Source organism: Haematobia irritans, chromosome 4, assembly GCF_050003625.1.
Source record: "Haematobia irritans isolate KBUSLIRL chromosome 4, ASM5000362v1, whole genome shotgun sequence".
NCBI classification, from domain to species: domain Eukaryota; kingdom Metazoa; phylum Arthropoda; class Insecta; order Diptera; family Muscidae; genus Haematobia; species Haematobia irritans.
In genome coordinates, this window is record NC_134400.1 from 193,919,014 (window position 1) to 193,932,586 (window position 13,573).

The window sequence follows — 13,573 nt, forward strand, 5'->3', positions numbered from 1 at the left end:
AGCGAAAAAGTTTTTCAAATTGTAAAACTTAGATAATAGGAAAATAATTTTGTAATAAAACATATTGATGAAAAAAAAGTGAAATTGGTTGAAAAAAATTTTTTTTTTCGCTTTTTAATTTCTTCATTCAAATTAACTTCCAGGGCACAACTTCTAAAGCAATGCAAAGGATCCAAAAAGGGAGTACTTCCGTCCTATGACAAACCCATGTAAAATTCATTGGAGATGATCCAAGTTTGCACTACTGCCGGATCACAGATTGGGGATCTAAACTACTTTTTTGGAAGCTCTTTTTTTGCTGGGAAGGACAAACATTTTTAGGAAACATTACTTTACTTTACTTACTTAAGGGCCTGGGTGGATTGGATTTTTTTAGTATATTAGTCCATACATTTTATCACCTAAATTAAGTAATGACAAATTACAACTTCAAACTAATTTTAATTAAAATTAAATTTCTATGTTTTTTTTTTCAAAAAATTTCAGTCGAATTTTATTGTAGATTCAAAAAATAAAAAAATGACAAGGTGGAAAAATTAAATTTACTTACATTCATCCATTATACAACATTAGATCACAAATACCTAAATATTTCTATTCAAATAAAAATAAATATTATACATGATAGCTCGTTATATACAAAAAAGAAAACATATGAAGAAAATGGCAAGGATAGTGAATAGAATGGAATACAAAATTAAAAATCTTAAAAATAATTGAACGATAAATTTTAAGTGTCCAACTGTTCAGAACACAGGTTACCGCTAGTGCTGGAGATACGGAAGGATCAAAAGGCAGATAATAGAGAGATGAAGTGAAAATCCAAAGCCTTTTTGGGGGCTATGAATAGGAAATCCATCTAATATCGTAATTCCGAATTTCGTATTTACCAGCCATGAGCCCATCCATGACCATAATGCAAAGCAGGAGCATGATAGCTGGCATGCAAAGCCAAAGGAGCTGCAGCATAAGTGGTTTTTACTACAGGGGCCACAATTGGTTGAACAACATGGGCTGAGCTATGGACCTGGGAGATGGATTGATGTGAAACGGCTGTGGGTATGGATTTGACAATGGCACCAACTTTAGCATAAGCTGGCTCATGGATAACTGTAGCGGGAGCAGTTAGTAAAACAGGACCATGACCAGCTAAGTAACCAGGACGAGCAGCAGCTACGGCCAAAAGGACAGACAACACCACCTATTATGGAGTTAACAAAAAAAATGTTAGAATTTTTTCGTTGTTCCCTTTAATCCTTCCTCACTTACCAATTTGAACATTTTTGAAATATCCTTTTTTTTTGTTTGTTGTTAGAATAGAGTGAGAAAAATCACAAAGAGGTCTGTGTTGCTATCTTGTAAAGACTGAATTGTTTATGTTTTAATTTGGGTTTATGTCTCGGTTTATATACTAAAACCTGGCTTATTTCCCTCCTCCAAATGAGCTACAAAGCCATACAAATGCCCATTGTAATGTGGCCGCGCATTGGCGGCTAGGAACACACGACTAACAAATGAGCATGAGCTGCAATGTAGTCAATGGCAATTGCAGCAAAATCGCAAAAATATTTGCAAATACGAGTATGAGAATAGAAACATAAACCAGAAACCAAAACTCATAAAACGCCAAGCCGCCCCAACATCATTGACGACCGTTGAATGCATAGCACTAACGCCACATCCATTTGACCAGGGCCGGTGTAATTTTGTTGTTTATTGCATTGTTTCCTCGATTTGTTTCACGGGAGGTTTATTATATTTGCTATTGCCATTATTTCTGGTTTATACACAGAACAGAACATCGGACAAACATTTTTAAGTCTGGCAAATATTTTTATATAGGCAATTGAGCAGATGGATTAAATCACAAATAAATGGGATCCAGCCTTATATTTACTGTGGGAATTTTTTCAAAATATTCAAAAATTTAATATGCAATAAAAGAGGCCACACTCATTTTAAAAAGTGACACACTTTAGAATTTAAATGCATTTATAACCTTAACCTAAAGATTTTTTTTTCAAGTTATAATTAATGATAATTTTATTTCTCTACCGTTATCGAATAGAACCTTAATTGTATTTTAATTTTAACGGCATTTTCTTAAAAACTTAAGGAAATTTAATATTTTTCGTTATTATACCCTCCACCATAGGATGGTGGGTATGTTTGTAACACATCAAAATATTGGTCTAAGATCCCATAAAATATATATATTCTGGGTCGTTGTGAAATTCTCAGTGGATCAAAGCGTGTCCGTCCGTCCGTCTGTGGAAATCACGCTAACTTCCGAACGAAACAAGCTATCGATGTGAAACTTGGCACCATTAGTTGTTATTGATGTAGATCGGATGGTATTGAAAATTGGCCATATCGGACCTCGTTTACGTATAGCCCCCGTATAAACCGATCCCCAGATTTGACTTCCAGAGCCTCTTGGAGGAGCCAATTTCATCCGATCCGGTTGAAATTTGGAACGTAATGTTACTATATATGGTCTCTAACAACCATGCAAAAATTGGATCATATCGGACCATAATTATATATAGCCCCCATATAAACGGATCCCCAGGTTTGAACTCCGGAGCCTATTGGAGGAACGAAATTCATCCTATCCGGTTGAAATTTGGTACGTGGTGTCTCTAACAATCATGCAAAAATTGGATCATATCGGTCCATACACTGTTAGAAAAATATGTTTTTCATATGTTCCGATATAAACAAAATGTGTTTCGGGCACAATTTTAAAACACAATATAATTAAGTGCAAACATGTAATGTTCCTAAACCAACACTAAATGTTTGGGACATATATGCTAATATGTTAGAATATATTATGATTGGGGCATGAATCTTTCATAAAAATCATATGTGTGAATGCAAACATATATAAATTTACAAATTTCGACTAAACATGCATATGTTGTGATATTTTATTCAAAGCGACAGAGAGAGAGAGAGTATAGAGAAAGAAATAGAAATGGAAACCGGGAGAGTTGACGAAAGTTATCAACATAACACAGCAAAAGAATCAAAAGAGAACAATTTCTGTGAAACCGCTTGTATGTTGTTTCGGAAAACTGTTTTATGATAAGGCCAAACATTTGATATGCTTAAGTCTAAATATTATTTAATTCGAATAAAGAGAATAGACATTCGGAACCAAGAGAATAGACATTTGAAAAACAAACTGCATATGTTTTCGCTTTGAGAGCAGCATTTTATGTATGTGTGGACATGTGTTTTGTTTATCATTTTGGCATTATGGGCACAATTTTTTTCTTGGTTCGTTAAAAGAAATCAGGGGTCTTCATAAAAATAACGAAAGGGCACTATACTCTTTTTAGAGTTGGGACAGTAAAATGAAATAAGGAGGAAATAGTGAAAAATTACACAGTAAAATGTATAAAAATAAAGTTTAGTTCCTCCTTATTAATAAGTAGTCCACGAGGAGTTGACGAACACTTTCAAATATAAAAGCGGGCATTAAGTTCGAGTTTTGCAGCTAAAACAATTTAAAAAGTTTATTTTCTTTAAAATGAATTATTAAACATAAATAAAAGGCATTTTAGAGCGATGGTGTTAAATGCTAGTAAAAAACTGTTCACTCCTAAATAAATGTATGTTTATATTATAAAATTATGTATGTATGTTTATACTCGACTCCACGTTCTTCTTTTGTTAGAGTTTTTGAATTCCCTCCAAATTTTAAAGTTTTGTACCAAAAACAGTTTTTTGTTACAAAATTGTTATTTTTGCAATAAAAAAATAATATTTTATCCAAAAATCAGTCAATTTCGTTTATATTAAGCACTGTTACTGACTATAAATCTTTAATAACCCACATTTCGAAGTTTCATTATAAAAATATAGTATAAATATAAATGTGTAAATTAAAAAAAAAAGTGTTCGGTCGGAGCAGGGATTGAACCCACCTACGTAGCCCAGTGGGTAGTGTGTTGGCTTACAAACTGTATGGTCCTCGGTTCGATTCTCCGTGCAGGCGAAAGGTAAAATTTAAAAAATTTATAAAATAAATAATTTCTTCAACATTATTTGTATTACAGAAAAAGGTGCCAAGAACTAAAATATTTCGTGGAAGTGAAAATTACGAGTATGTTAGGGAATGAGCACAATCGTCTTTGTTAAAAATTCTTCCAAGCATATAATATTTTTGGGCTCAAAATGCTTCCAAACATATAATATGTTCACATAAAACAAACATATTAATGTTTCAGCAGTATCCAATAATATATGTGCTTCCTGCAAAATATGTTTGTAACATATGTTAAAGAAGCGATTTTTTTGAGGGTGTAATTATATATAGCCCCCATATAAACGGATCCCCAGATTTGAACTCCGGAGCCTATTGGAGAAGCCAAATTCATCCCATGCGGTTGAAATTTGGAACGTAACGTTACTATATATGGTCTCTAACAACCATGCAAAAATTGGATCATATGGGTCCATAATTATATATAGCCCCATATAAACGGATCCCCAGATTTGAACTTCGGAGCCTATTGAAGGAACGAAATTCATCCTATCCGGTTGAAATTTGGTACGTGGTGTAGGTATATGGCCTCTAACAATCATGCAAAAAATTATCCACATCGGTCCATAATTATATAGAGTTCGCATATAGTCCGATCCCCAGATTTGGCTTCCGAGGCCTATTTGAGAAGCCAAATTCATCCCATCCGGTTGAAATTTGGCACGTGTTGTTAGTATATGATCTCTAATAACCATGCAAAAATTGGTCCATATCGGTTCATAAATATATATAGCCCCATATAAACCGATCCCCATATTTGAGCTCCGGAGCGTCTTGGAGGAGCAAATTTCATCCGATCCGGTTGAAATTTGGCGCGTGTTGTTAGTATATAATCTCTAATAACCATGCAAAAATTGGTCCATATCGGTCCATAAATATATATAGCCCCATATAAACCGATCGCCAGATTTGACTTCCAGAGCCTCTTGGACGAGCAAATTTCATCCGATCCGGTTGAAATTTGGAACGTAATGTTAGTATATTGTTCCTAATAACCATGCAAAAATTGGATCATATCGGTCCATAATTATATATAGCCCCATATAAACGGATCCCCAGATTTGAACTCCGGAGCCTATTGGAGGAACTAAATTTATCCTATCCGGTTGAAATTTGGTACATGGTGTTAGTCGTCGCTAGTATTAAATGCATATTTTTATATGGTACCAACCTTCAAATGATTCGTGTCAAAATTTGACGTCTGTAAGTCAATTAGTTTGTGAGATAGAGCGTCTTTTGTGAAGCAACTTTTGTTATTGTGAAAAAAAATGGAAAAAAAGGAATTTTGTGTTTTGATAAAATACTGTTTTCTGAAGGGAAAAAATACGATGGAAGCAAAAACTTGGCTTGATAATGAGTTTCCGGACTCTGCCCCAGGGAAATCAACAATAATTGATTGGTATGCAAAATTCAAGCGTGGTGAAATGAGCACGGAGGACGGTAAACGCAGTGGACGCCCGAAAGAGGTGGTTACCGACGAAAACATCAAAAAATCCACAAAATGATTTTGAATGACCGTAAAATGAAGTTGATCGAGATAGCAGAGGCCTTAAAGACGGAGGGACGGACGGACGGACATGGTTATATCGACTCAAGGACCCATCCTGAGCATTATTGCCAAAGAGACCATGCGTCTATCTTGTCTCCTTCTGGGTGTTACAAACATATGCACTAACTTATAATACCCTGTTCCACAGTGTAGCGCAGGGTATAAAAACTAATTTTGATAAAAAAAAATGTGTTTTTCTTTGTTAGACTGGGGACTTATCAGCCAACCTGTTACATGGTATCTAACAATCGTGCAAAAAACTATCCATATCGGTCAATAATTATATAGAGTCCCCATATAGTCCGATCCCCAGATTTGACTTACCGAGCCTATTGGAGAAGCCGAATTCATCCGATCCGGTTGAAATTTTCTACGTGGTGTTATTATATGGTATTTAACAACCTTGGAAAAATTGGTCCATATGGGTCCATATATAGATATAGCCTCCGTATAAACCAATTCCCAGATTTGACCTCCGGAGCCTCTTGCAGGAGCAAATTTCATCCGATCCGTTGGAAATTACGTACGTGGTGTAAGTATATAGTCTCTACCAACTATGAAAAAAATATTCCATATCGGTCCATAGTTATATATAGAACCCACACCAACCGATTCCCAGATTTGACCTCTTGGAGGATCAACTTTCATCCGATTCTGTTGAAATTTGGTACATTGTGCTAGTATATGGCCGATAACAACCATGCCAAACTTTGTCCAAATCGGTCTATAGTTATATATAGCCCCCAGATAAACCGATCACCAAACACACAAAAATTGATCCATATCGGTTTATTAGTGGATATAGCCCCCGTATAAAGCGACCCCTTTTTCAAATCTGGCTCTCTAATTACCGTGCAAAAGTTCATATCGGATTGTGATAAATCGATTTTTGATGACAGTCTTTATTAGAACTTTCTGCGCAATCCATGGTGGAGGGTACATAAGATTCGGCCTGGCCGAACTTACGGCCGTATATACTTGTTTTCTTTATGAAATCGCTGTTTGAATTTTCTTGTTGTTGTTTTTATACCCTGCGCCACACTGTGGAACATGGTATTATAAGTTAGTGCATATGTTTGTAACACCCAGAAGGAGACGAGATAGACACATGGTGTCTTTGGCAATAATGCTCAGGGTGCGTCCCTGAGTCGATATAACCATGTCCGTCCGTCCGTCCGTCTGTCTGTGAACACATTTTTGTGATCAAAATCTAGATCGCAATTTAAGTCCAATCGCCTTCAAATTTGGCACACGTTCCTAATTTGGGTCAGAATAGAACCCTATTGATTTTGGAAGAAATCGGTTCAGATTTAGATATAGCTCCCATATATATCTTTCGCCCGATATGCACTAATATGGACCCAGCAGCCAGACCTTTATACCGATTTGCTTGAAATTTTGTACAAACATAACACTTAGTCGTATAGTCAAGTGTGCAAAATTTGATTGAAATCGGTTCAGATTTAGATATAGCTCCCATATATATTTTTCGCCCGATATGGACTAATACGGTCCCAGAAGCCAGATGTTTACCCCAATTTGGTTGAAATTTTGCACAGGCAGTAGAATTAGCATTGTAGCTATGCGTGCCAAATTTGGTTGAAATCGGTTCAGATTTAGTTATAGCTCCCATATGTATCTTTCGCCCGATATGGACTAAAAGCCAGAGTTTTGATCCAATTTGGTTGAAATTTTGCACAGAGAGTAGTTTTAGCATTATAGCTATGCGTGCAAAATTTGGTTGAAATCGATTCAGATTTAGATATAGCTCCCATATATATCTTTCGCCCGATATGCACTTATATGGACCCAGAAGCCAGAGTTTTATCCCGATTAGCTTGAAATTTTGCACAAGGACGACAATTAGTAGTATAGTCATGTGTGCCAAATTTGATTGAACTCGGTTCAGATTTAGATATAGCTTCCATATATATTTTTCGCCCGATATGGACTTATATGGCCCCAGAAGCCAGAGTTTTGGCATAATTTGGTTGAAATTTTGCACTAGGAGTGCAATTAGTAATGTAGTCATGTGTATATGTACACCAGAGGTGGGAAAATATGGTAGACTATTTCATATTTTGGACCCATTGTCAATGGGATTTTCCTCCAATTGACGGGATAGTTTCCACAGAGAATATATTTAATATGATATTTAAGTGTGTCAAGTTTGATCTAATTTGGTTCAGATTTAGATAAAACCTCCATATATTCGTTCTTCCGGTTTATACAAATAAAGCCAAATTCCCTCACTTTACACAAAATTCTGTGATGATTTCCCCATATCATTGTCATATCCTACACACTGTAATGCCAGACTTTCCACAGAACGGTTGAGTTTTAAATAAGGCTCCAATTCGCCCGACTTGACCAAATAATATATCACAATCCACACTTGACCACATATCTTGGCAAGATCTAACCAATATCCTTGTAAAATCGTCACTGCTGAGTAGCAAAAAATTGTAAATGTTACTCAAAATGTCCTATATCTCGAATACATAAGTATCGCGTGATAAATCATAAATGCTCTTTTGTACAATTGCTTTAAAATTTCTCTTGCTTCATATTTCCCATATTTTTTACTAACATTGTGTTTCATTCCAGGGAGTTAGCCGATTTCACTTTTAATTCTAGAGATTTTGCAGAAGTACAAAAAATTGTCTCTATTATAAGTATTTTATCTGGAAATGCAAACCTTTATATAGCTCCCAGCAGATTTGAAGTACTTGAGATGGTAACACAAATGTTGCTCTACATAGTGGTGAAGGGTATAATATAGTCGGCCCCACCCGACTTTAGACTTTACTTACTTGTTTTTTACTAAAATTGTGTTCCACCCTAGTGCATTAGCCAACTTAAATTTTGAGTCTATAGATTTTGTAGAAGTCTATCAAATTCTGTCCAGATCGAGTGATATTTAAATGTATGTATTTGGGACAATCCTTTATATATAGCCCCCAACACATTTGACGGATGTGATATGGTATCGAAAATTTAGATCTACAAAGTGGTGCAGGGTATAATATAGTCGGCCCCGACCGACTTTAGACTTTCCTTACTTGTTTTTTTTTTTTTTAATGTAGTGCTCACTGTATTAATTCGGACATATTTCATTGCATACATTCAGGCGAAACACAAAGAGTGACCAAAGAAATGCCAATGCAATAATGTCTTTCATATGATTTTCAATCTAAATCAGCGTTGCCAGTTTGGTCCGATTTGTCCAAAAACTTTTGATCTAATTTTACAATTTTAATCGAGCTTTATGGACAAATTTAGATTACGGAACTTGATTTTGATTTAATAAATTTGTTCCGATGGTCCGACCAAATGGTAAGTGGTAAATTTTGGTCCAGTTGATAAAACTTCATCAAATCGTTCTAATTTTTCTTTATTTCATATTCAATATTCAAAACTATGATTTGAGTTCTCATATAATTCACATTTATCCAACGTCAATTTTCATAAGGCTGAGCTCTTCGTTTGGGATTTTTTAACGTCGACCACTTCAAAAAAATTTCCTTAATTTTTCTGTTTCACTTTGAAAATTTACAAAGTAAATTATTGGCAATTTAGATAAAAATTATCGGTATATTTTTGGATTATGGTTAAATCCAAATATATAAAGGTAAAAACAATATTTGGCATATCTCCACAAAAAAATCATTAAAATTGGGCCAACGAAACACTTTCATTGATATAATGAATCATTTTCAATAAAACAATGAACATATTCGTTAATAGTACGAATAGTTTCGTTAATTAATTGAAAATTCGTTATTATGACGAAAATGTCGTTACTTGAACGAATGTCGTTATATGAACGAATTTGTTTCATTGGCTCAAATTTAATGATATAACGAAATCTCTTTTTTTTCTTCCAGTATTTTTATGGCTTCAAAATCACATCGTGTTTCAATTAAAATACATTTAAGGCTGTATAAATTAGATCCATATTTTGAAATGAAGTAATTCGAATTGATTTTTCTAAAATTTAAAATAAAATTTTATTTTATTAAAATTTTTTATAATTCTATTTAAATTTTTTTTTTTGTGTGTACTATATCTGTCGCAGCTATTATGCTGCACTCCATATAGAAGAAAATTATTTAAGAATTAGGTGACGGTAGCTGTTGACGCTCTTAGAAATATGTGGGCTTTTGCAATGAAATGAATTCCGGCAAATGACATAAAAATCGATTGCAACATCGATTCTGGACAAAGATCATGAAGTGGGTTTAACAAAAGCTTTCATTTGACTTTTGGCCAATACCACCAACCGGACTTACTCATTCCTCATGCATTCACACACTCACTGTGAAAATCGCTCACTTTCGATTTTGTAATGGAAGGCTTGTTATCACAAATGAACAACATCTGACAACAATGGGATACCACATACGAAGTGAGTTCATTAAATGAAGTAAATATGCCTAGCACTTTATGAAAAAAAAAAACTTTTTTTCACGTAGTAGTAGTGTAAGAAGAAGCGTTTATCATATCAAAAAGGATAATAGATTTGTTCACATAACATGGGAACAATTTAAGCACAATAGCTACACGCAAAGAAAAAAAAAACGTTTGGAAAACGTGTACCGAAAACGTTTTTCTTTTGTTAGAGTTTTTTGAATTGCTTCGAAAAGAATACACTTTTATCACCAAAAAATTTCGTTTGTTACAAAATTTTTATTTTTTCAATAAAAAATGTTATTTTTGAATCAACAACACAGTCCATTTCGTTTATATCAAACACTGTTCTTTTCTGACTTTAGGTCTTTAATAACACACATTTTACAGTTCTTGGTAAAAATTTAATATAGTAGAATGTAGTGTTGAATATTTTTTCGGAATCTTCCGACCATATCTGGAATATATGTAAACAAAAAAAAAACTTTGGTCGAAGCAGGGATCGAACCCACGACCCTTGGCATGCAAGTCGGGCTTAGCAACCACTGCTCCACGGTGCCCAACTAAATGTATTTTTATGTTAAATAAACTTTGTTTAATCGGCTCGTGGGCGCCGCAAGCTATGCTATATAAATATAACTTATATGGGTAATTGTCTATTGATGACAATAACGGCTACATGGCTCAGTGGATAGTGTGTTGGCTTAAAAATTGCATGGTCCGCGGTTCGATTCTCCGTTCAGGCGAAAGGTAAAAAAAAATTAAAAATTTATAAAATCGTATAATTTCTTGTACATTGTTTGTGTTACAGAAAAAGGTGCTAAGAACTAAAAAACTTCTTGGAAGTGAGAAAGATGTGAGGAAAAATTCAATTAACCAGAAAAAAATTTTTATACCCTCCACCATAGGATGGGGGGTATACTAACTTTGTCATTCCGTTTGTAACACATCGAAATATTGCTCTAAGACCCCATAAAGGATATATATTTTGGGTCGTGGTGAAATTCTGAGTCGATCTGAGCCTGTCCGTCCGTCCGTCTGTTGAAATCACGCTAACTTCCGAACGAAACAAGCTATCGACTTGAAACAAGTAGTTGTTATTGATGTAGGTCGGATGGTATTGCAAATGGGCCATATCGGTCCACTTTTAAGTATAGCCCCCATATAAACGGACCCCAAAATTTGGCTTGCGAGGCCTCTAAGAGAAGCAAATTTCATCCGATCCGGCTGAAATTTGGTACATGATGTAAGTAAATGGTCTCTAACAACCATGCAAAAATTGGTCCACATCGGTCCATAATTATATATAGCCCCCATATAAACCGATCCCCCGATTTGGCATGTGGAGCCTCTAAGAGAAGCAAATTCCATCCGATCCGGCTGAAATTTGGTACATGGTGTAAGTATATGGTCTCTAACAACCATGCAAAAATTGGTCCACATCGGTCCATAATTATATATAGCCCCCATATAAACCGATCCCCCGATTTGGCTTGTGGAGCCTCTAAGAGAAGCAAAGTTCATCCGATCCGGCTGAAATTTGGTACATGATGTAAGTAAATGGTCTCTAGCAACTATGCAAAAATTGGTCCACATCGGTCAATAAAAATATATAGCCCCCATATAAACCGACCCCCCCGATTTGGCTTGCGGAGCCTCTAGGAGAAGCAAATTTCATCCCATCCGGCTGAAATTTGGTACATGGTCTTAGTATATGGTCTCTGATGACCATGCAAAACTTGGTCCACATCGGTCAATAATCATATATAGCCCCCATATAAACCGATCACCAGATTTGACCTCCGGAGCCTCTTGGAAGACCAAAATTCATCTGATTCAGTTGAAAGTTGGTACATGGTGTTAATATATGGCCTCAAACACCAATGCAAAAATTGGTCGAAATCGGTCCATAATTATATATAGCCCCCATATAAACCGATCCCCAGATTTGACCTCCGGAGCCCCTTGGAATTGGGTCATACCAGTCCATAATTATATATAGCCTCCATATAAACCGATCCCCAGATTTGACCTCCGGTGGCTTTTGGAAAAGCAAAATTCATCCGATCTGGTTGAAATTTGGTACGTGGTGGTAGTATATAATAATTAACAACCATGCCAAAAGTGGTCCATATCAGGCCATAATCATATATAGCCCCCATATAAACCGATCCCGAGATTTGGTTTTGGAGCCACTTGGAGGAGCAAATTTCATCCGAGTCAATTGAAATTTGGTACATTGTGCTAGTATATGGCCGTTAACAACCAATCCTACCTAGGTCCATATCGGTCTATAGTTATAATATAGCCCTCATATAAATCGATCCCCAATCACACAAAAATTGGTCCATATCAAGTTCATAATTGTAGCCCCCATATAAGCGACCCCCATATTTCAATTCTGGCTCTCCACGTACCGTGCAGAAGTCCATATCGATTCGTAATTATTTGTAGACTTACCTATACATAACTTTTTTGTCTAATATATACCACGTATGGACTAACTCACAATTTAGAAAACGATGGTAAGACGTTTTAAGATACCTTGCCATCGGTAAGTATTACCACAATACAAGTAATTCGATTGTGGATGACAGCCTTTCGCAGAAGTTTCTACGCAATCCATGGTGAAGGGTACATAAGCTTCGGCCTGGACGAACTTACGGCCGTATATACTTGTTTTGAGTTAGTCTTTATGAAATTGTTTTTACATCCTGGAAAAGAATAAACGTTTATCACAAAAAGTTTATACTTCCTTCCAAATATACTCCCTTTCAACGAAAAGCAAATGAGAAGCGAACTTTGTTTGTCTAAAATTTCGTTTGGGAGGAAAGAATTATTTTTTTGCGTGTATAGCGTCATTACAACAGATACACTGACAACATGTACATTGTTAGATCTGATACTAAAGGGTGATTCTTTTGAGGTTAGGATTTTCATGCATTAGTATTTGACAGATCACGTGGGATTTCAGACATGGTGTCAAAGAGAAAGATGCTCAGTATGCTTTGACATTTCATCATGAATAGACTTACGATCTGCCACAACGTCGAATTTTCAGTGAATGGGCCCTAGAAAAGTTGGCAGAAAATCCGCTTTTTTATCGACAAATTTTGTTCAGCGATGAGGCTCATTTCTGGTTGAATGGCTACGTAAATAAGCAAAATTGCCGCATTTGGAGTGAAGAGCAACCAGAAGCCGTTCAAGAACTGCCCATGCATCCCGAAAAATGCACTGTTTGGTGTGGTTTGTACGCTGGTGGAATCATTGGACCGTATTTTTTCAAAGATGCTGTTGGACGCAACGTTACGGTGAATGGCGATCGCTATCGTTCGATGCTAACAAACTTTTTGTTGCCAAAAATGGAAGAACTGAACTTGGTTGACATGTGGTTTCAACAAGATGGCGCTACATGCCACACAGCTCGCGATTCTATGGCCATTTTGAGGGAAAACTTCGGAGAACAATTCATCTCAAGAAATGGACCGGTAAGTTGGCCACCAAGATCATGCGATTTGACGCCTTTAGACTATTTTTTGTGGGGCTACGTCAAGTCTAAA

The 13,573-nt window shown here is 35.7% G+C and overlaps 1 protein-coding gene across 1 annotated transcript; it reads right to left on the minus strand.

The window, feature by feature from the left end:
• Positions 1 to 463: 463 nt before the first annotated feature.
• LOC142234774 (uncharacterized) lies at positions 464 to 1,422 on the minus strand. The gene is made up of 2 exons (XM_075305957.1): positions 1,270 to 1,422; positions 464 to 1,201 (listed from the first exon to the last, which is right to left on the minus strand). Exons 1-2 carry the CDS (start codon positions 1,279 to 1,281, stop codon positions 887 to 889), a joined length of 327 nt encoding a protein of 108 aa, XP_075162072.1. The 5' UTR covers positions 1,282 to 1,422; the 3' UTR covers positions 464 to 886.
• Positions 1,423 to 13,573: the final 12,151 nt, after the last annotated feature.